Consider the following 23395-nt stretch of genomic DNA (forward strand, 5'->3'; position numbering starts at 1 on the left):
ATTCATTTCCCACCCCTCTCCGAACTTCATAAAATTTCTAAAGACTCAGACCTTCTTCACATACTAAAGACAGATGGTTCTAGCTTCTGCCTAATCACCTGTCGACATCGACTGTTTTTATGTCACCACTTAAATGCAGGTGATGTTTGTGTTTTGCTCATTAATTAATTCAGTAATTCTATGCTTCCTCCTGGAACTGATTATCAAAAGAACAAATGGGAACCCAAGTGGTTCACATGAATTGTTGTGTGAAACCAAGGTTCTGACTCACCTTCTCGAAATAAGGCCCACTATCTGTGGTTCCCATGTCTTTGGAATTAGGTGGACGGAACCCAGATCGATCCTTCCTCATGATATCATTAAAATCCCCGAGATTCATCGCTCGTTTGTCCACGTCAAATTTCTTATCTGGAAGGCTCCCTGAAAAAGAGCACAGAAGAAGTGAGTATTTCAAGAACCAAAGTCTCCCTCACAACAAGGAGTTACCAGCCCCGCTCTTGTCCCTTAGGTGCTGGGTGTAGCCCACAAGGGATCTCACTGGCTCAGGCTGCTGGGGAACCCTCCCTTGAGCGCACATGGGCCCTTTTTGTTCCTTTTTAAAAAACCCGTATCAGTTGTAACTTCTTTTCAATGGAGGACTGAGAGAGAGACTCAGACACGACCCGGTAAAAACCTGACTAAAAAATATTCCCACCAGTTATTGACATGTTTGAGGAATATCTCTTGCTTATAGATTCAATTGTCCTGGGGGAGAAAATTTGCCTCTTGCCCTTTTAGCATCTGCTAGATAAATGGGTGGGGCTGTGAAACAGTTATTGGGAATAAAAAGGCCTAAGAGGCACAGCTGTTGCTCTAGAATTTAGAAACCAGAGTTGAACACATTAAGTACCATGGTTATTCCTCATTTTCTTCGCTGCTCTGGAAATTTGCTATCATACACTGACATGATCAGAGCTCCTGGAAGCACGCTTTTTCGTTGTTCTTAGATTTTAAAAATATCATAGATCAAAGACAATCTCCCTTATGACCGAGGACTGTCTTTCTTCCTGGTTTGATTCTTTTTAGTTCCTCAAGGTGAGCAACAGGGTCACGGGGACGACCCCACAGATGAAGGGCAGATGCTGCAATCTGGCCCACTTGCAGTGGGCGAGCTCATCAATAATGCAACATCCCAGGGCAGACGGGACTAGCAGGCTGAGAGCAGAGGCTGGCAGGGCCACACACCACAGGCTTTTTTTTTTTTTTTTTTGACAGAGAAAGAGATCATAAGTAGGGAGAGAGGCAGGCGGGGGGTGGGGGGGGGAGAGGAGCCCAATGTGGGGCTCAATCCCAGGACTCTGAGATCATGACCTGAGCCAAAGGCAGAGGCTTAACCCACTGGGCCACCCAGGTACCTCCACACACTGCAGTTCTTAAAATCTGAATTAGCGGGGTGCCTGGGTGGCTCAGTGGGTTAAAGCCTCTGCCTTCGGCTCAGGTCATGATTCCAGGGTCTTGGGATCGAGCCCTGCATCGGCCTCTCTGCTCAGCAGGGAGCCTGCTTCCTCCTCTCTCTGCCTGCTTCTCTGTGAGCTCCGTCTATCAAATAAATAAATAAAATCTTAAAAAAAAAAAATCTGAATTAGCTTCCAATATTTAAGTATCGGGTTGTCCATGTATGTATTTCTGGCCTTGCTTGTAAACTGAAAGCTCTGACAAAGCTGAGTCCTAGATCTTGTAAATGGGTACATATGCCCCCACAGTAACCAGTGGCCTCCAACTCCCACTTTCTCATACCTGGCACACACCATTCATTTACAGGACTTTCCTGGATCCTACAGCCGTTTGAGTTTTCAACCCCCACCTAGTGTCTAGGACAGTCCTTCACGTCTGCTGAATAGCACCCACCCCAACTCAAACTGAGCAGGGATCCAACGTGGCATCATTAACAACAATATATTCCATTCTTATCTGTGGAGTGATACACACCTACAGACAAATCCATTTTGCTGCCTGGATTATCTTCAGTTTGACTCTGAAAGAGAAGCAACAGGGAGGGAGGATTAAAGGTTTGAATTCAATGTCTGGATCAGAGGGAAAAAAATGGCATTATTTATATGAGAGCTGTGGTGTCTTACGGGCACCATACACGGTCCTTTAATGTGAACCTTACACAGGGATGAAGACAAGATCATTCGGGATACGACTAATTTGATTGCCATTGGTGTCTATACTCCCAAATTCAATTTTCACACAGCATTAGCTTTAGTAATTCTATGGACACAGCAATAGCTAAATAGCCGCTTAGAGAAATAAAACCCTGTCCTCAAGCTCCAGTCGGCTCAGGATCAAATTCCATGAGTGTCAGCCAAATGATGACAACTTCTTCTCGTGACTCGTCAAGTCATCAAATCTGGAAATGTGCAGCCAAGTCAAGCTATTTGTCTTTTGGCAACCAGGGACGGGGTGTCCCCATGATGCTCCCAAGAGATAAGGGAAAAAAAAAAGAGAGAGAAGTCCTCCAAGAATTTCCTATATAATTAATTACAAATACTTTCTCTAGTTATTTTGCTGTTGCTGCCATTTTAAAAACTGTAATATTAAACCTGATACAGGAGTAGTCAGGGAAAATTCTCCAAGTTTTAAGGCTTGGCTCTTTCTTCCTCTAGCCACCTAAGGAAAAGGTTACAAGGACTACAAACTCAAAAGCCATAACCACTAAATATTGGAATAGATCACTAAGAATAAAAGAATAGAAGACAAATATTGCTTAAATCAGAAACACTGTTTAACCAGTTTCTAACTCTGTGATGTTGTACTCTATGTGGCAGTGGTTTTAACATCTGTACTAAAAGTAAAAGCTGGGCTATATTACACATATAAGAAAACGAAACTTACCAGCAATCCCATATTTGAAAACTGTTTGGCAAGAGGATTCATCCATGAATCATTGTTTCCTCCTTTCAGTGAGCACTACAGAAATGAAATATGTAACCTCAGAACCAAATTATTTTATCTCACTTCATATCTGAGTCGCATTTAAGTATTGACTGAAAATGCAGAACCAACAGTTTACCTTTTAGAGCCCAAATTTCCCTCTTTAACTATGGTTATTTTGATATTTAATCTATTAGGATGAAAGATTAATAAGCTTTAATTCTATCTGTGTTTTCATTTTTCTTTTGTCACACTGAACTAGAATTAACTGGAAAAATATACAGTCGGGTTCCCCCACGCCCCCAGGGGGAATGGCAGAGGGAGAGGGAGAAGCAGACTCCACACTGCGCAGGAAGCCTGATGTGGGACTAGATCCCAGGGCCCTGGGATCATGACCTCAGCTGAAGGCAGATGCTTAACTGACTGAGCCACCCAGGCACCCAGGTCTGCTGGTGTTTTTACCTTACAAACAGAAGAAGGTCAATATCAGATCACAATGTCAGATCACAAACACAATGTTTGCGTCCTAGTACTTTCCCCTTTACTATCTAACCCAGTTTGTAGTAGAAGAAAGAGTTTGATGCTAGTACCTGTTATAAAATAAATAGGCACTAACCTATTAAAATGGGCTATTTAAGCTGGTCATTAGTTTCTGTGTGCAAACAATGAGGACTCATCCACGTACCCTTCATCTGCTTATTTAACAGTATAAACAATCAGGGTCCCCAGTGGGAAAGAGGCCTAGCGGAGACCTCACTGATCTTACTGTAAAGTAAGGCAGATGCTGAGTTTTTGTTTCTTTTCTTTTCTTTTTTTTTTTTAAGATTTTACTTATTTATTTAAGATAGAGCGAGCATGAGCTCGAGCAGTGGGGAGGGGCAGAGGGAAAGGGAGAAGCAGACTCCCCGCTGAGCAGGGAGCCTGATGCGGGACTAGACCCCACGACCCTGAGATCATGACCTGAGTGAAGGCAGACACCTAACCGACTGAGCCACCCAGGTGCGCCTGGGTTTTTGTTTCTCAAGGGACCTAGTTTCTTCCTTAAACAGGACACCCAGCATCAGCTCCTCTTTTACTTCTACGGAGGAGGCAGGTGGACCTGTGATGAGGACTTGCTGGGGACATGGGGTGATGGGGCTCTGTGCACTTGCACAATCTACCGATAAAAACTCTGCGTTTTGATGATATTTGTTATGTCAGTTTTATTATTCTTGAAAGTGAGTAAGTTTATTTCAGTTCAGTTATAGGTTTTAAGGTCAAGAAAGCCCTCACTGGAGAGAGGGGAGAACTAACTGGTAGTTTTTGTTGAACGCAAACAGTTTCAGTTTTGGGGATGAAAAGAGTTTTGTGGTGAGATGTGGTGACAGTTGCACTCAACACTAATGAACTGTCTGTGCACCTAAAAATGGCTAAAACGGTAAATCTTACGTTATCTGCCTTCGATCACAATCAGTTAAAAAAAAAGGCTCTTGGATACAAAAGGTCAGAACTGTCAGTCACGGGGCAGAAACACGGAATTCCCACTGAGCCGGATCAATTACGTCTCAGGGCCACCCACTGGGCCAGCACCTTTCCCGTGCTCGCTTTGGGTCAATCAGCAGTCTCCCTCCGCTGTCTTTTCAATCCGACTCATTGGGAATTCATAAATGACAAAAACAAAGCCACAGCAAGCCAGACAATATGAGAGTACAAAGATGCTGACCAGTTTATCTGAATAATTCCTTCTGTGACTAGGGTGAGGGAACAGAAGTCCTTAGGAGGGAAACTGTGACTGGCTGCTTACCGAGGATGCCTCCAACAGGAACCATCTGTGTTCTCGGCTACTGAGCTACCCTATTCAGAACAAAACTGCATCCTGCAATAAAGGGGATGAAGGCATAGCCAGCCCCCTTAGCCAACCAAAGACCTTCCAGGAGGGTACTTGGTGTTTGAAACCAGGACAATGTTCACTGAAATGTTTCACGGGGCAGCAAGGCTCCCATGTTGAAATTAAATATATGACTGCCCATTCCTTATGTCCATCAATTTACCTGCAGAAGGGAAAGAACGCCTCTGCTGAGAGAGTGGTTCAGGTTCAGAGACTTGTTCTAGATTGAAACCAAAGTTCTCATCAAATTATGCAAATCAAAGTAGAAACCGAGTTGCTCTAACACAAGGAAAGCGACAACTTTATTCCCCCCCTTTTTTTTAGTTAAGTAGGCTCCATGGCAGCATTTAGCCCAATGTGTGACTTGAACCTATGACTCCGAGATCAAGATTTGAGTTGAAATCAAGAGTCAGATGCTTAGCCAACTGAACCACTCAAGCGCTCCGGAAAGCGGCAACTTTAGAACAGGCATAGGATATAGATAATATCAGCCGGCTGATACAGCAGGGCCACGCACCGGCACTTCACTTTGTTGGAAGAATGGTTCTGGGTTTTGGAATTTCCCAAAATCGGATAAAAACCAGTCATGCTGATCACCACTGGAGAAGCTATCTTTTTTTGGTTTCTCTTCTATATATCATGGGGACTTACCCCAAAGACTTCCTTGGCTTTAGAATGCAAAAGCATAAAACATTTATAAGGTATGCCTTGAAAGCTTCCAAAGAGTTATCATCATATGGAAACTAAAAGTGAAAAAAAATTCCTCTTTGAAAATTCCACTTTGTTCACAGCAACAGCTCTGTAGTTTGAGGTTTCAAGGTCATGGGGAAGGAAGATGAGGAATAAAGAGGAAGTAATTATTTGCTCTTAAGAAAATATTTTCCCCCTTACTTAGGACCTCAGGGACTCCCCTCCATTAGAAAATTCTCAGCTCTGCCTTCTAAGAATGAAGAAGCAAGCTTGAGCATTTCTAAAGTGGGCTACTACCTTCATTTGCTTCTTTCCTCCTTGTCCCCAGCTTGCTGAGTTGTGGGAGGAAGCACTTCCCTGAGAGCCGGCGGTGTTCCAGACTCCTCCATCGTCCTCCTCTTCCCAGCTGGGATGGCGAGTTCCCGTCACTGGACCGTCACTCTCCCCCCAGCCGTCTTGCATAGATTTGGAATCTTTAGGGAAAGAATAGGTCAATCGTATGCGATAGCTATATATGGCAATAACCACAATGCTCAGTCCCTACGAGTGCAGCATTTGAGGTGTTTGTCATCGTATCTAATCCATCTCTACGGCAAGGCAAACAATCTAGCCCCTTCCACATTTATATTACCTAGACAAAGGGTAGGTACCATTATAGCTTTAACTACAGACGATCCTGAAGAGGAGAAGACATTTTTAAACTGAGAAGGTTTTCTGATGGAAGAAGGGTGATTCTAAGGTTGGGAAAGACACGGAGAAATCCTGACAGTACTGCCCAAGCATCTCCTTGTGCCGAAGGTCTGGTTCATGTCTTCCAACATCCATTTTGGATCTATTTCAAGTTCATAGCGTGGTATTTCCCATGATGATACAACCAATTTTACAGTGAAAATCACGATGAAATCATCATCTTTATAAAGCTATTTCTATTTCTATGAAGTGAAGGAGATTTGTAATTTTTAAAATGCAAATTACAGACACAAGAATCAATTTCTAGAAAATAGCTAAAATTATATTTCTTCATGTGGCACTATTAAGAGTCATACATACCATATGATAGAACTGACAACAGAATTTGTTATTCTAGTTCAAATTTTGAGCACTCAGTATGACCACACTTTTAAATCAAAAGATAATTCCTTAAGTCTGCAATATGGCAGAAAAGAGATGTTGGAATACTTTTAAAGACAACGACAAACAAGTGAAAACGGGCACTTGAAATTGAATTTTTCAACATTCCATAGCATCGGTTTACAAAGTTTTACAAATTACTGTGCCTACACATTGCCAGCTGGATCAAGGATAGCTTAGACTTTCAGTGATTATGAATAAGTGTGACATGCTTCGTATAAAAACTCAAATGAAGAAATCTTTGTTGCATTCAAGAAACCTTAAATGTTCCTATGTGGGTGGAAGTATGAGAGGAGAGACAAAGGGACAAGGAAGAAACAGAAGGATAAAGTCACTGAGCGGCAGAGACTGTGATCCACAGTAAAAGCCAGGGAAAGTCTTTTCAAATTATACTAACAAAGGGGCAGAGATGCAAAACAGAGATGGTGAACAATATTTACATTACTGGCAAAAAAAGCACCACGGCAGCAACATTTCAAATCTGGCCAGATACTAAACCTAACTTAAAATATAAACTCAACAAAATCAACTTATGTCTTCTAGACTGTAAACAGGTTAACATACGCAAAGCTAAGTCACAGTCATTTGCGACTGATGGTTTATTAAAGGTCCACGGTCCTCAGTCTCATTGAAATGACAGTTTAAACATCAGCCCACGCCTCATCAACATGTTTGGCCTCCAGATCAACGGAGACTCCCTCACAAATAATGCTGTACACTTACTAGGTTTCATGGCATTTGGAGCGTTGGAGGGTGTGTTCCCCCAGCCTGTGGTCGATGCTCCCGTGTCATCCATTTCACCCCACCCAGGACTGCTTTCGTTTGGCTCACCCCAAGCTGAAGTACCATTATCTGGAGCAGGTGGTGTGCTTTTGCTCCAGACTGCAAAGAAAGAAAATGGGTCTCTAAGAAGGATCTGTTAAAGGAAACATCCTAATATCCAGGGAGCCAGGGAGCCAGGGTGGGGGAGGGGCGGCGACAGTGGGAGAAACAGGCACTCCTGGGTTCTGCCGGCAGAAATAGGAATGGCTTCCACCCTCATGGAGGCAACGGGCATTGTCACTTTAACTTCTGGCCCAGTACTTCCTCTGCCGGGAAACTATACGATAGATACACTTGTAAAGTACATAAGCCTACAGGTACAGCAGTGCTCACTGGATCGCTGCTGGAAACCATCTGGAAGCGACCTAAGTATCTATCAAAGAGGGACTGGTTAGGCCAATTGTGTCACCCATGAAATAAACACTGTACACGAAGCAAATAAAAGACAAAAATGTATGTGCTAACATGGAAAGTTTTAAAGTATGATGAAAAAAGCAAGGTGAAGAACAGCGTATACAGTACAATCCCTTCTGTGTAAAAGCTGTAAAGGATAGATATATTTTGCTACAGGTATGAACAAAATTTTTGAATGAGACACAAAACTCTAAGACATTACCTGTGGGAGGAGACCCCGGGGGCTAAGATTCTTTTATTCACTACATTTCACTTTTCTATATAAACTAAAAAAGGTTTTTTACTATATGGATAATGAATTTTTTTCATGTTAGCAGGTCTTATACTGGACAGGGAATTAATAAGCGATCTTTATTTCCTGCTTCATTTTCAATATTTGAGGGGGGAAAAGAGAACTATTAAAAGCAATCATTTTCTAAGTGCCCATAAATACATTCACTGAACACTATGCTTACCCGAGGAGTGGAAAACTAAGTATTAATTCTACCAAGAAAAACAAAAACAAAACCCCACCTGAAGAGTGCATCCCCTTAATTTGCTGAATTATATGTTTTATGGGGACATTCAAGTTGACAATGCCAAAGATGGTATTACTAGTACTACTTTTAATTTACCAGGTATGGCCATGGTTTCTATTCAGACAGAGGAAGAAGAAAGTTTAATTCTGGGCAAGTGAATATCACGAGAGAGCAACTTCTTATGTGAAGTATTCCACTTCCAGAGGTGATCTTTAGAAGTCATCTGGGAAGTGACTGAAACCTTCCAGATCCTGCTGTGCTACAGCATTCCAACGGCCCCTTCCAGAACAACACAAAACACTTCCCTTTGCTGGGGAAGGAGAAACACAGAGGATATGTCCATGGGTAGAAACTGAATGGAAATCAGGTCTATTTCTGCTACTATTTTAATTCTTCATTTTTAAAATCTGGAGCATAGTTTGTTTAGCAAGATACATTTTTTGGATTCTGCAAGACCAATACAATTACAAAAAAAAAAAAAAAAAACACACACAAAAAAACCCTCTGGGAGATTAACACAGGGATGGCCATCTTTTTCCTTTTGCCAAGAAAGAACATTAAAATGTACCACCAGCATCTGTTATCACTATCATTTTATAAAAAAGAGAGCGTCTGTTAACAGTAGAGTAGGGTTAATGTAAAGATTTCCAGAACAAAACCAACTTGAATAAATACCAATGCCCCGGTTTAGGATTTTTCCTTATTGAACCCGCAAGAAGCAGCCACTGCCTACCTGATGCTGATTTACTGGTCATCGGGGTAGGCAGGTTTGGTTCTCGAGGTGCTGGGCCCCCTTGGGAATTCTTATCCCACAGATTCACATTCTTGTAGTTATAACTGTTAGGGTCTCCCCATGCCGAAGTGCCATCATCGATGTCCATTTTCCGACTAATTGACTGTGGGGATGGCTCTTCCCAACCACTGGGTTCCTCATCCTTAGGGGTTACTGGCTGTGGCCCACTGCTCCAGTTGGAACTAGAAGGTCGTCCATTGCCTGGAGGTGGTGGGGGTGGGCCTCCCCATGAACCGGAAGCTTCTGGTTGTGGTGGCGGTGGCTGCTGTGGCTGCTGCTGCTGTTGGTGCTGTTTATTCCAGGAACTGGGCTGTCTGCCAGTCTCAGTCCAAGCTGGAGACCTTTTGCATTCTTCCCACCCGCCTTTGGAAGCTAGGCTTGCACTCCCACTGTTCCCCCAAGTTCCGATTTCGTTCTGCCCTCCTTCACCCCACCCAGACCCAGGTTTACTTGCCGAACTTTCCCAACTGCTGTTTTTCGCTTGATCAACTTCCTCTCCCCAACCATTCTTCCCGGAAGTCCATCCTTGATTGGGCTGGCGCCCCCCTCCCCACCCCTGATCCTTGCTGGAGTTCTCGTTCCAAGAGGAAGAGGTCTTGTCATCCGGTCGTCCGCCTCCCCAGTTGGAAGAGTTGCTGTTCTTGTAGTCATTCCAGCCTCCTGTGTTCTTGGGGTCTTTCCACTCTGTAGAGGCTGAGAGCTCCCCCCATCCAGACTTCATTTGATTGCTTTGGCTGGGTGCGTCTCCCCAGCCCCCTGAGTTCTTGGTCTGTGTGGCAGCGCTCTCCCACCCCTCAGTTCCTTTGTCAGACTTCCCCTCAGGCCTTGGCACCTCTTCAATATCCCACACTGTGTCCTGCTTAATTTGAGTTTGGCCCCAGCCAGTGTTTGAGAGCACCCTGGGGTCCAAATCAGTTCGGCTCAAAAGAGTCTGTAAGACAGCCTGACAATCAGGATGTGTGGGCCGGTATGACCGACGGCCAGAATTATGACTGTCACTACTTCCTGCTTTGTGGTTGCTTCCAGTGCTTTGACCTCCAACTTCACTTCCTGTGGAGCTGGAAGATCTTCCCCAACAGGGAGCCTGGGCATTGCCTTGGTTTTCAGGGAGGGGGTGGCCCTTCTGATTGTCCCATGCTCCAGTGCTAGAATTTGGTTGGTTTGGACCACTCCATTCTCCAATTTTCAACTCATCAGACCCAGTCGGCTGTTTCCATTCTCCCTGAGAGACCCCAGATGTCATTTTGTTCCCTTCACCCCATTTGTTGTCGTTAGAGTCCTGAGGGCCAAAGTTCCAGGACCCACCCGTAGACCTATTATTGTTGTCCCAAGAGTCATTTTTTGACCCAGATGATTTCTGAACAGAAGCTCCTTTCCAGGAGTCCTCTCTATCCTTTCCATTGTTCCCATTGTTTCCAGAATTGCTTTGTCCAGAGGCTGTGTCAGTTCCAGAAGGCCCCCTAGCTGCACCCCAAGATCCAACACTCCCAGTCTTTCGATCTCCAGTGCTTTGTGAAGGGGCATCAGTGCTCCTGGAGGCGTTCCCCAAGCCCATTCCAAAGGGCATTCCCTTATTCTCCATGGGGTTTGGTGAACTTAAGTTCAAGGAGTTAGTGTTTCCATTTTTTGGTCCATCAGTGTTATGAATTTGAGCCTGTTCTCTGCCAGAGACAACAAAATTAACACCCGCATTTTCCATCTTTGACTGCTGTTCCCTGGACGCCTGACCTACTGTGCTAACCTGTGCACTGGAATTACTCGTATCCGCTTCCAATGCCCCTTTCCTAGAATTTCCTTCTTGGACCAGCGCTGGCCAGGCAGATGGGTTGCTATTTGGGTTAAAGTTGCTGAAGCCAGAGCCAGGTCCGACTCTATCCTGACCACTCACATTCCTCCAATTTCCTAGTCCATTGTTGCCCTCTGTAGTAGAGTTGGAAGATTGAACAGATTTAGTCTTAGGGTCAGATTTCCAGACCCCAAGATTACATTCGTTCGCAGAACTTGCAGACTGGCACTGGCTCCCTTTTCCTTTGTTACTAGTGGTGCTTCCTGGCAGAGTGCTCTTCTCAGAGCCAGGGTTCGAGGCACTGTTGTTATCGGTGGTGTTTTCGGAAGAAGACTCAGTGTCTTTGCTGGCAATACAAGGCCACTCTTCCATGTCAGACCCGTCTACAATCACCTTGTCCCGGATGTGAATGGGGTTGGGGGAGGCGCCGTTGTTGGAGGAGGCTCCCGGGCCCCAAGTGGAATTTGCATAATTTGAAGCAGCAGCACCTCCAAGGGTTGACTCTGGGAAAGAGATGATCTGATTAATCACAGCCACACATCACCTTTGCCCACAAGCTAGCTTCTCTACCCAGTTGCCTGTCTCGGTTAACTGTGCCCCACCTGTGCTAGTCATCTCTTCTCTCTCATTCTGCGGGGGTGCGGTATTGCTAAGTGTCACTCCACAACGTTTCTTAAAGCTGTCCCCTTGTCATTCCTATTGACAGAGAAGGGCCTTCTTGTATCATGAGACAATGCAGTAACAAACTGAAGCTGCTTTCTATTTCCAATCTACTCTAAGCACTCCTGGCTAGAGTAATTGCTCTGAAGCACCCCGTCAATTAGATCACTGCTGTATGGGAAGCTTCCACAAGTTTCTTCGTGCACAAGAACAAAGCTAAACTCGAGTCTGATCAAGACACTGCACAATCTGGAGCCAACTTACTAGTCTGGTCTCATCTTCCACTACTTTCTATGTGGATGCCTACATTCTGCACTCTCGACAGTCCATGACTTGTGCCTTCTCACCCTGGCACTACTGGTTCCCCTGCTTGGATTCATATACTGAAGTTTATCCATCTTTCTGGGCCTAGTTCAAGTGCCATTTCCTCTATGAGGGTTTTTGGTTTGGTTTTTAGTTCATCACTTGAAAATAACCTTTCCCTGTCTAAAGCTCAGTGCTGGGGTACTGTGTTCTCATCTACCTTCCCTCACATTAACATAGAGACTCACCCAGAAGCTCTCTCTCTTAGGCAGAGACCCTATCTCGCTAAGGTTTGAATTCCTCATAGTGGCCAGTGCTTTGCTGCTCAGTAAGCATCTAATGAATGCTGAATGTCCACCCAGCTAGATGCTGGGGCAGACGAGTATGCATCACTTGTATGCCCAAGGAAGTTAGTCTGACAAATTAGTCTGGCTCAGCACACATCTTGGTATAATTTATCATATTTGGTGGGAAGAAAAATGACGTTTTTAACTCAGTAATTTCTTCTAAACTTGTTTTAGTTATTTTAACCAAGATGCTTTAAATCAATATAAGATTGAAAAAATATTGCACAGAGCCATATTAAGTGTAGAAAGTAGAGAATCTCCAACTCTTTTGAGATTTAGGGGGTCTCCTTGGTTTTAAGAATGCAAACGAAGGACTCATGTCTACATCCAGGCCTGGCTAGATCTGGCTGCAGAAACACCTGATATGACCACCAGCACAGACTTCCTTCTGCAACTGCTTATGAGGGGCCAAGGAGGAGGGGCCCTGAGGCTTTCCTCTGCCTTTTTTGGGCCTGGCCTGATGGCCACCAGAGCAAAGTCTGCAGAGAGCCCGTGTAACTGTGAGGTTTCTTTCCATCTTTACTCTGCACAAGAGATAGTGACAGAATTTTCCAAGGCAATTCTATGTTCAAACTCAGAACCAGAATGAAGCATGCTTTCAGTTAACAATGACCAATTCCTTGTTCTTGCCAAGGCCTGATGATGTTCAAGCTCTGAATTTTAGTACAGCCTCAAAAAAACCTTGTAAGAGCTAAGAGGAAAGCTGTTAATAAGCTTTGAAACAAAAGGCGGGGGGAGGTGATGTTTGGAGGTTCTCGGCTGTTAGCGGATTTAGTATTCACCTATTAAAAACTCTCAAAACTTGTAAAGCCCTTCTGCTAAAGATGCCTTATATCTACGTGCAGTTTTCCTGTCTGTCTAAAGCAGGCTCTATACCCAATGTGGGACTCGAACTTATGACGCCAAGATCAAGAGGGACACACTCTAACTGTGGCAGCAGGGCTCCCCTACATACATTCCTTAACAAAACTCAAAATCCCCTAAAGAAACAATTAATTTTAAAAATCCAATAAATAAAAAACTACAGAATGGTATTATTTGATATCTCCTCCCACGAGATTCTACAGAGTAACCTAAGAGACGATTCTCTCGGCCCCCCGTGTTCTGCAAGCATAAGCACCAGCAGGTAAGGCTCGGAACAAGCCTGTGCACCGGCCCCACCTCCAGTCACACCCTGAGCACACACTTGTGCTGACGGCTGGAACTACGGACGCCCGGGTTTATAATGCGCTCATCTGAGGAGGGAAAAAAGTCCCAAATGGTGATGACGAGCGACAGCCACGTTAGCTCTTGTGCCAAGAGCACACGCTGGACACTAAAACCCCGTTTCAGAAAGCGCTGGTGCGCATTTCATCCTGGGATCCTCGCCTGTCTTCTGAGTGACCCCAAGAGTCCAGCTAAGGAAGGGTTTTCGTGGACCCTATACCAGGCCATAGAGAAGACACGCTCACTAGCCTTAGAGCTGCCGCGGGATCCGCTCCCAGCGCGGAGCCCTCACCTGGCGCGGTCCCACCGTCACCCTGCAGCAGCGTTCCTGTCACTTGTGCGTTGTTTGAGTTTGCTCCAGGCGCGGTGGAGGGAGGAGGCCCTGCCCCACCCCCGAGGAGCATGCAGGACGGTGGAGGGGGCTGCCCACGTTTTAGTAACACTTTGTGGTCCTGCTGGCAACGGAATCGCGGCGGCACCTCCCGAGGCATGTAGCGGGCGGCGCTTGGCGGTTGTCCGTTCGGCACTGCCACCCTTTTGGCATTGTTGCCACCATTGACTGGTGGCGATGGAGAGCTGCCAATTGGGCTGGCGGCCGTTGGTTGGCTTAAACTTGGTTTCGTCACTTCGGGCACTGAAAGAGAGAGATTGGGAAACGGTCTTTGAAACCAAATACCTTTTTCTAAAGATTGTTTTTAAGAAAGCTTCCATGAGACCAATTCCCACAGGACAACCCTTCTTCCATCCTACTGTGGATGGACGTGGTCCTTCCAAACTTCCCTGCACCTTCAGTTTACTGGAGAGACGGCAGAGGTGGGGAGAGACAGTGACAGGGGCCCAAAGACAGCGATGCCATAGAACTCCATTCCATCCATTAAGGGGGGGTGGGAAGCAATCACCATCTGCTCCCCTAAATCCCTGAAGGGCTGCCCAGCGAGTATGAGGGTACATATGGGCACCAGGCAAAGCCGCTGGGAAAGGTTCAGGGCGCTCAACCAGAATGCCCCTGCCCTTTATCCACCTTCTTGAAGACCTACCTCAGAGAAACTTTTCTTGAAGTCCCTAGACTAGATGGGCAAACATCTTGGTTTGTGCTCCTGGAACACGCTGTCCATCTTTCTTCACCATGAATTTATCCCATTATATTGAAATTCTCATTCACGAGCTCCTCACCCTCACCAGGCCAGGAATCCCTCAAGAATGAGGACCCTCCTTTCATCTTTTCTCTTAGGGCCTAGCACAGAGTAGATCCCCACAGGAAATCTCAGCCCTGGAGAGTCACAAAATCCATGGATTTTGGTTTCTACAGCTACCTGAACTCGCGCACTCTTGCTTCGCACTCTGTAAATAATTAGAAACATTATAAATTTTTTTGCTGGTGTCAAAACCAAAATTTTTAAGGGGATCTTGTATGTTTATTCCAACTCTTTATTTAAAATAAAAATTTCAGGGGCACTTGGGTGGCTTAGTCGGTTAAGCAGCCGACTCTTGATTTCGGCTTAGGTCATCATCTTATTAGGGTCGTGAGATCAAGCCCCTCCCTGGGGTTGGCAATGGGACTGCCTAAGAGTACACTTTTTCTCTCTCTCCTCTTCTGTCCCTCCTTTCTCTCTCTCCCACTCTAAAAAAGAAAAAAAAAGTAAAATAAAATAAAAAATTCAAATAAAATTAAATAAAAATTCCAAAATGTAGGTATTTTTCCTACTTATTTTAAGGAATTTAGTGTTTGGGGTGCCTGGGTGGCTCAGTTGTTGAGTGTCTACCTTCAGCTCAGGTCATGATCCCAGGGTCCCGGGATCGAGCCCCGCGTCGGGCTCCCTGCTCAGCGGGAAGCCTGCTTCTCCCTCTCCCACTCCCCCTGCTTGTCTCTCTTGCTGTCTCTCTCTCTCTCTCTGTGTCAACAAATAAATAAAGTCTTTAAAAAAAAAAAAGAATTTAATGTTTTATCTTACTTTTAAAAATGGCAAACAGGAAGTCTGGAATGTGCAGGGTGACTGAAAATATACCATTTGGGTTTCCCCTCAACCCTACAGAGGATGTTCTTCGGCACCTCTCTTGCTTCATCCTACCAACAGGCTCCCCCCTCCTTCCAAGAAAATCTACCTGGCAAACAGAGGCTGGCAATGTTACGGAAAGAACCACTGAGCCAGGTAAGTCAGATGATTCTGAGGCCCAAATCCCTGACCTCCAGAGGCATGTCTGGCCCAGCTCTGGTGGCCGTACTGCTCCGACTGCTGAAAGGATGCTGAGCCAGCATGCTGCTCGTTGAACTGGCTCCTTTATGGAGAGAGAGATATCATCAGAAGTCAGGGGGCCCAATCTACTCCCACTGGACACTGGTGAGCACTGTGAGTAACAAAAACAAACAGGAGCCTGAAGTCACTTCAAGGCAATCCCTGGTCTAATCTTAGCCAATCATGAGGCAGTCCTGGGCCTCCCAGTAAGGAAGGGAGGTCAGAGAATCCACAACCTATGAGAAGAATAAAGCTATTTCTTGGGAAAATAAGTTGGTCGTTGCCAGATATTATCAATATAGTAGGTTCTGCATGATCTATAACAGCCAATAGATAAAAATAACTGATAAATGAATGAAGATGAATTATTCAGTGATTCATTTTCTATCTGTGCCTGTAAGATTCTCATAGCAGATGAGATTCTCAAGGCAGATGGCGTTCCCAATCCCCTCTCTTCTTATTATGAGAATAAACAAGAAGTTGGCAAGGGCTGGGAGGAGTCTTCCCAATTGTTGTTGTTGTTGTTAAGATATTTATTTATTCGACAAAGAGAGGGGGGCAGGGAGAGCACGCACACAAGCAGGGAGAGTGGCAGGCAGAGGGAGAAGCAGATTTCCCGCTGAGCAGGGAGCCTGATGCAGGCTTGATCCCAGTGTCCTGGGATCATAACCTGAGCCCAAGGTAGACACTTAAATGACTGAGCCACCCAGGTCCCCATGAGTTGTGTCTTTTAAAAAAAAACAAAACAAAAAACTGAACACGAAGATGAGGTCTAACCTCTTCCCACATTTAAGTTACTTGAGTACAAGTTTCCCCATACTTGGACTTTAACATTTATGTCCAAGTGTTTCCCAAATCACTACCGTCCAACTCAGATCTCTTTCACCCTTCTTCCTTTTAGCCAGTGCCCCATTATTTCTTAGCTCAAGGAATAGAGTCATCACCTAACCATCTGCTCAAGTAGGAAACCTGGAAGGTGTCCTAGACTTTGTTCTTCCCCGCACATCATTATCTGATCATCATTACATTCCAATGAACCAAAGCATCTCTCTGATGCCTTCCATCCTCCTCCACCACTGTTCCTAACCAGGTTCAAGTCCTCACTGCCTCCTCCCTGGACTATTCTATGCCCACCAGCTGAACCATACGTCATATACCAGCATTCACTCACTCTCTAGAGGCAGTCCATTCCATCTCTGAACAAACGCTCCCACCAGTGTGAGAATACACAGGTGTTTCTACCAGGCGTGACGCATACTGCAATTAGTTTAGTCTGTAAATTAGCTACCTCAAATCTTAATAAATGAGAGTAGACTCAAGGTCATCCCAACCACCAACACACATTTACTAAATATGCCTTCTAGGGTAGACTCAGCAGAGAGACTTGTGGCCGGTGTACCACAATGGGCCCTCACCCCAAGTATGCTGATGGGAAGGTGCTGTCCCTCAGCTGTGTTCCTGTGGGGTAAAGGTTATGACCTGCTGCTGTGCAGGACAGTATCTAAAAATTTCAACTTATATCGAGCTGGAAGCTTTTCCCTGTTGCTTTGACTCTCACCATCAGTACTTGCCTGTAAGAATAGGCTGCACTGAACAAAACACCTGACAGACATTTACCAAGAGACTATTAAGTGTCAGGCACCAGGACCCTTCAAATCTCTGAAGACCGTTACCTGAGCTTCTACAGGCGGTAAGCCTTCCACGGAGGGTTAAGCATCTCCATGTGTATAACCCTTCCCAAGGCAACACAGGCTCAAAATGTTGACCAATCTGGTTCAAACCCCACAGGCTCTAAACAAGTTGATTTCTGTCTCTTTACACAGTGTGGTGCCTGTTACAGGAATTGCAAATCCCTTCCTAGATACTGTATTTCTATGAACAGCACTTAAGGTCATGTCAGTCATCTCTTCTTCAAGATTTTATTTACTTTAGAGAGAGCTGGAGCACACACACAAGCGGGGCCAGGGGCAGAGAGAGAATCTCGCGCGGACTGCGCTGAGCACGGAGCGGGATATGGGACTGGGTCTCACTATCCTAAGACCACGACCTAAGTCAAGCCAAGAGACAGAGGCTTAACCGACTAAGCCACCCGGATGCCCCAGGTCATGTTAGTTTTTATAAATCAATCATTTCATACTGATAACTATACCATTAAGCCAACCAGGATCCTAACATCTTTTTAACAAGGAAAAATTGCTATGTCCAAACTCCTCCATTGCACAGTCTTTCTAGTCCTGATCTTTTTTTAAGTAGGCTCCAGGCCCAGTATGGAGCCCAATGCAGGGTTTGAAGTAATGACCCTGAGATTCAGACCTGAGCTGAGATCAGGAGTCAGATGCTTAACTGACCCAGGCGCCCCTTTTAGTCCTAACCTTACCCTTCATCCCTGTTATATCTGGTCTATTACAACAATCCCACAGACCCTTTCGATTCTAAGTCCAATATCCAATGAAGTGGGACATCAGCTTCTACTTTAAGTGCTTCGTATTGTCTGCTACTGGACAGCAAGGCCCTCCTCTAGGCCATGTCTTCACATAACCTCCACTTGAAATCTTATTCTAGTCTCCAGAATTTTCTTTTTATAAAATAATGGAAGATAAAGACAGAACATATAATGAATCTTTTTTTTTTCCTGAAATATGGACAAATCTTACTTCAGTCCTCTGTACAACTAGAGACTTGGCACCAACAATCTTTTTTCTCATAGGGTCTACTGGGAAAAGAGGGGCAGATTCAGAGCTTTGGGGAGACTGCCTAAGAAAGGCACCATCTTTGGGAAGAGGAACAGGATCCAGAAACATCAGCTAAGGGAGAGAAGAAAGGATTTAGAATGCCCAGACAGGCTTTTGGGAACAAAGATAAAAATGTGACTGAAAAGTAGGGCAAAAACCCAGAAAGATCAGGCCCAGTGCTAGGCCCTGTCTTCATATAACTTCCACTTGAACTCCTGTTGTATTCTCTCCAGAATTCTCATTTTTCCTCTCCCTCTACTTATGGCCTAACATACCCCAGAGATAATTTTTATTTTTACTTCTATTTTCTCCCTGGTTCTACTAAATAAATTCCTTAGGAGATCTGAAACAGGCTTTCAGCTCACTTAGGGATTAACTTCTGATGGGGGATGGGGTAGAAAGAGTATGGAAACTGTGAGGCTATAATCCATTTTATGGGAGGTGAGAGAAAAATCCTAATTGGAAAGAAAATTCAATAGTAAGTAGGAAAGGAAGTTTGATTTTTAAGATTTTGGCAGAGGGAAGAGGAATGTGTTTCCAAGAACAGACCCAGCACATACACAAAAAATCCAAGAATTCCTTAATGGATTTTCGATTTTCCAATAGAAACCCCACTTACCATACAGAGCAGCTTGTTTCCATAGCTCAGTTAGTACTTGGCGTCATGAACGTTAGAGTTGTGGCCAAGCCCAGGAACCTAACCACCATGTTTCAACAACCACAGAGCCTGGATTTTCCAGGAAAATGCCAATACTCTCATCTGTTGTCTTGATAATCATCAGAAAGTCCTATAAACATAAATACTATGTGCCCAAATTCTTTCCTAGATAGTATGTTGGTTTAGAAAATATGGACTCTGTACTACTACCAATAACTCTATTTTTATGGTTAAGTATAATTTCTATTTCAAACATATAATTTATAAAGATACTTCCACATAAAGCCCACTTCTGTGTTGGGTACTGGCTAAAAGTACAAGAGGAAAACACTATTCTAACAAATTAAGACAATTATAACTAATAAATGTTCTTACCAGTTTATTTTATAAATCACTACAAGGCCCCAGACTATATTCTCCCTTGAAATGCATTTTGATTAGAAATACACTACAGTAATGTCTAGTCATCTGAGAATTTCTTTTCCAGAACTAAGTTTCCTTAAAAACTAGCACCGTCTTGGGGCGCCTGGGTGGCTTAGTGGGTTGAAACCTCTGCCTTCAGCTCAGGTCATGATCCCAGGGTCCTGGGATCAAGCCCCGCATTGGGCTCTCTGCTCGGCAGGGAGCCTGCTTCCTCCTCTCTCTCTGCCTGTCTCTCTGCCTACTTGTGATCTCTCTATCAAATAAATAAAAAAATCTAAAAACAAACAAACAAAAAAAAAACCAAAAAAAACCCAAAACCAAAACTAGCATAGCAGTCAACAAAAGAAAACAAAACCAAAACCAAAAAGGAAAACAATCATTAGAGGGCCTCCCATCACATCTTGGCCTATCCATTCATATCTTGGCCTATCCAAACCCGGACCTTCTTCCAAGTTATCACAGTCCTAATGTGATTCCTTCCATCCAAGGCAGTGGTTCTCAACCTGGGGCATGTACTGGGGTCACTATAGAGCTTCTCCAAATACATCTGCTAGGTCTGTGGCCTGAGACCATGAAAGTTTAGGAGGAGGTCCACACTTGTGTATTTGGCAAGTCTATGCAAATGATGTCAATGCATATCTTAGCTGAGAACCACATATTTAAGTGGGCAAGGACAGGAGTCAGAACACTGGTCTCAAGGAACGAGATCTACCGTTCTGCAGGGGAACCAACCAAAAGTATAACCATCATCAGACTGCATAATCCAACCTGCACCAGATAATGCACAAAACTGCATATCCAAATGAGCAGAAGAGAGAGAGAGATCTGAAAGCACAGACCATTAGGTTGGGGATGGCCTGAAGAACATCTGCTTCTGTTTACGACACATCACTAGTCTGTAACAGAGTTAAAATGTATTATTTTTTGAAAAAGCACATTCCGGGCTCTAGCTCAGAGGACCACCTGACCATCCCAGACATTTAACACGCCCTTTCAGACACAATGCATGGCATGCATCAAGATGTTTAGCAATCCTCTGCAGTTCCCATCTATAAATGAGCGGCTAGAGTTTTCTTTTTCTTACTGTTTTGAAAAGGTTCAGTTCAAAATCATGACCCATATACTTTCAAAACAAGGTATTACTTCTTCTAATCTCCTTTGCCTTCTAAAAAATTTAAGGCCAACTAGAAACACTACTACAAATACTTTTAATTTGTCATTACTGCTCTTCAGTGGTTGTAAACAACCAACTTAATTACCTTGCACCCACTCTCACTAACCAAGTGGATTGGAGGCTGAGTCAGCAAGGGTATAAAAATCTGAACACAGAAGTTCCAATGACTGAAAAAAGAAAAAAAAAATCTTACCTTTGGTTTTTTGTTCCGTGACCTGAAAAATAAATTAACAGACAAAAGTGAATGAGATATGTTTTCTAGTTCCCTATTATAGGACTACTGTAATTCTAATGACTTAAGGAATTCAGGCTCTCAGACATGCAGACATGTCTGATAACGGATTAAGGATTATGACATGTCTCATAAGGATTAAGTCAGATTACCCTATGCCAATGCTCAATATTTATTTGTTGTTTTTAATCAAAGTTCATGAAAAAAGCTTGAGAGTCCACTCTGATGTCCTTCTAAATGCCACATGTCCACTTATAACTTACAATTATAACTTACTACTATGGACACTAAAAATTAAAACAAAAAGCATTCCACTCTTACTAAATGATGAAGTAGCTGTACCAGGATGCTGTTTGTCATTTTCATGCTATGTCTAGAGAAAAGCAAATGGACAGAGCCTAGAAACTGAATTAGCCATACAGACAAAAAGATTACCCTAGGAGTATGGACTCAAACATTCAATCTCAAATCTAGAAGGCAAAAGTTCAGAGGCCCATCATCAGAGGTATCAGAAGCCATGGCAGAAAGACAGGATTGAAAACCAAGCCATACCACTTCCTGGCTGTGTGATCTCCGTTTTCTATTTATCTGTTGAATGGGGATTAGTAAGAACAGTATCTAGAGTACAAAGGGTTGTTATAAGGATTAAGTCAGATTACCCTATGCCAATGCTCAATACTTATTTGTTGTTTTTAATCAAAGTTCATGAAAACAGTATGAAATACAGCAATGAGTGAACATGTAAATTCTGAACAAATAAAGACTGCTTTGTTGAAAGTATTTCTTTATATAGTAACTAATAAATCTATGGAAGTGATTAACCTAAAAGGTTGGATAGGCTGAATGTAATAATGGGTTTTTTAGAGAGTTTGGATACGATGATTAGGAGCCACATGGAAACTGCTTCTGCTATTGAGAGGAAAATAAAGGAGGACACCTAATTATATATGCCCTCTGATATTAAAAAAACCAAAAAAGGCCATGCATAAGAAAAACACCCAAAAGGAAATGCACCAGAATTCTAATAGGCTTACATTATTTTCATTACTATTATTGAGATCGTACATGATTTTGATTCCCTTTTCCCAAATGTTAATCTTCTAAAGCATTTTTAATCGTTCTCTGACTTTGATATAGAAAAGAAGATGTTTGGTTATTTGTGGCTGATAACCAGTCCAGGCCACTGTGACAGGTGCTCATGCAAGCATGCCGTCTTTGGAGTGTATGTCCTACAGCTAGCCAACCCGCTTTGCAGTGGATTCCAGCACACTAATGCCCGACACAGCATCTGAATTAAATGCCCTAGTTGTATGACCTCCTGGAGTGTTCTTTACATTCTTGCATTAAAAGACAAGCTAATTCGACTCTATTGAATTTGTAGTAGACAGCACTTTAAAATGAATGTGTTTCCCTGTACCAACTGTTAAAGAGCTCAAGTCTACTGTGCAATTTTTCTAAAACTCCGTTTAACCACGAATGAACTGATTTGCATCCACATACCACCAATTCCTTAAGGCAATTTAAATTTTATAGCATTATAAACATTTCTCAGAATGCCATTTTGAAGATCAGTTATACAGGAAGTCAATGCCTTCCCCAGTTGTAAGTGACAAACCCAAGTAATGTCAACTGTGTCTTACAATGTGGGTTCTGTTAAAAGAGCTGTCCTCCAGACGGTGGAAAGCTGATGATCAAAGCATGTGTTCCGCCAACACTGAACAATGGTTCTTTAGCAGCATCAGCTTAATGAATGTGAATGGAATCCTTCCTTGACACCTTTCCCATGAATGGAAATCTAACCCAGTTTACTCAGTGATGGCTCTAGAAAGAGCAAACTGCTCATGAGAAAAGCTCAAGTTTAATGTGTGTGTGGAAATAGCTTGATTTAGCTTTAAGGAAAAGTCCATTCTTCAAGAAAATTACATTGCCAACACTCACTCTTAACCACTGATCTGTTAAACAGTTTTTTTTTTTTTTTAAAGATTTTATTTATTTATTTGACACAGAGAGAGAGAGAGATATCACAAGTAGGCAGAGAGGCAGACAGAGAGCGAGGAGGTAGCAGGCTCCCTGCTGAGCAGAGAGCCCAACTCGGGGCTCGATCCCAGGACTCCAGGACCCTGAGATAATGACCTGAGCCGAAGGCAGAGGCTTAACCCACTGAGCCACCCAGGTGCCCCTAAACAAACGGGTTTTGAGTGACTTATGTACTGGGCACTGCCCTAACTTCCCGGAAATACAAATATGAGTAAAACCTCGAGAAACTGACAGTCTAACAGGAAGACAGACACGAAGAGATGATTGTAGAGCAAGAGGGTAAGCAGCGAGAAGGATGGAAGCACCGTAAACGGTACAGACTGAATGAACGACCACATGATAGAGCCTCTGGCACATTCCCTACGATTCTTTGCATCATAGCACATTTTATGCCTCCTCATTGAGCCCGTCTCTACAATAAGGTTGGGAGCCACTAAGACAATCACATGGTA

The 23395-nt window shown here is 43.8% G+C and overlaps 1 protein-coding gene across 5 annotated transcripts in view; it reads right to left on the reverse strand.

The window, feature by feature from the left end:
- Window positions 1-23395, reverse strand: part of TNRC6B (trinucleotide repeat containing adaptor 6B) — a 256123-nt gene that overhangs the window by 39741 nt on the left and 192987 nt on the right. For 2 of the 5 annotated variants that reach the window (XM_044229096.1, XM_044229098.1), the window contains 9 exons: window positions 20868-20889; window positions 13746-14087; window positions 9092-11440; window positions 7328-7486; window positions 5771-5946; window positions 4947-5003; window positions 2878-2952; window positions 1969-2014; window positions 272-420 (listed from right to left, as the gene is read on the reverse strand). In XM_044229096.1, coding sequence (XP_044085031.1) covers window positions 272-420; window positions 1969-2014; window positions 2878-2952; window positions 4947-5003; window positions 5771-5946; window positions 7328-7486; window positions 9092-11440; window positions 13746-14087; window positions 20868-20889 — 3375 coding nt within the window. The remainder of the gene's footprint in view (window positions 1-271; window positions 421-1968; window positions 2015-2877; window positions 2953-4946; window positions 5004-5770; window positions 5947-7327; window positions 7487-9091; window positions 11441-13745; window positions 14088-20867; window positions 20890-23395) is intronic. The other 3 variants (XM_044229095.1, XM_044229099.1, XM_044229097.1) reach the window with 2 other exon arrangements.

Source organism: Neovison vison, chromosome 12 (genome assembly GCF_020171115.1).
Source record: "Neovison vison isolate M4711 chromosome 12, ASM_NN_V1, whole genome shotgun sequence".
Taxonomy (NCBI): Eukaryota; Metazoa; Chordata; class Mammalia; order Carnivora; family Mustelidae; genus Neogale; species Neogale vison.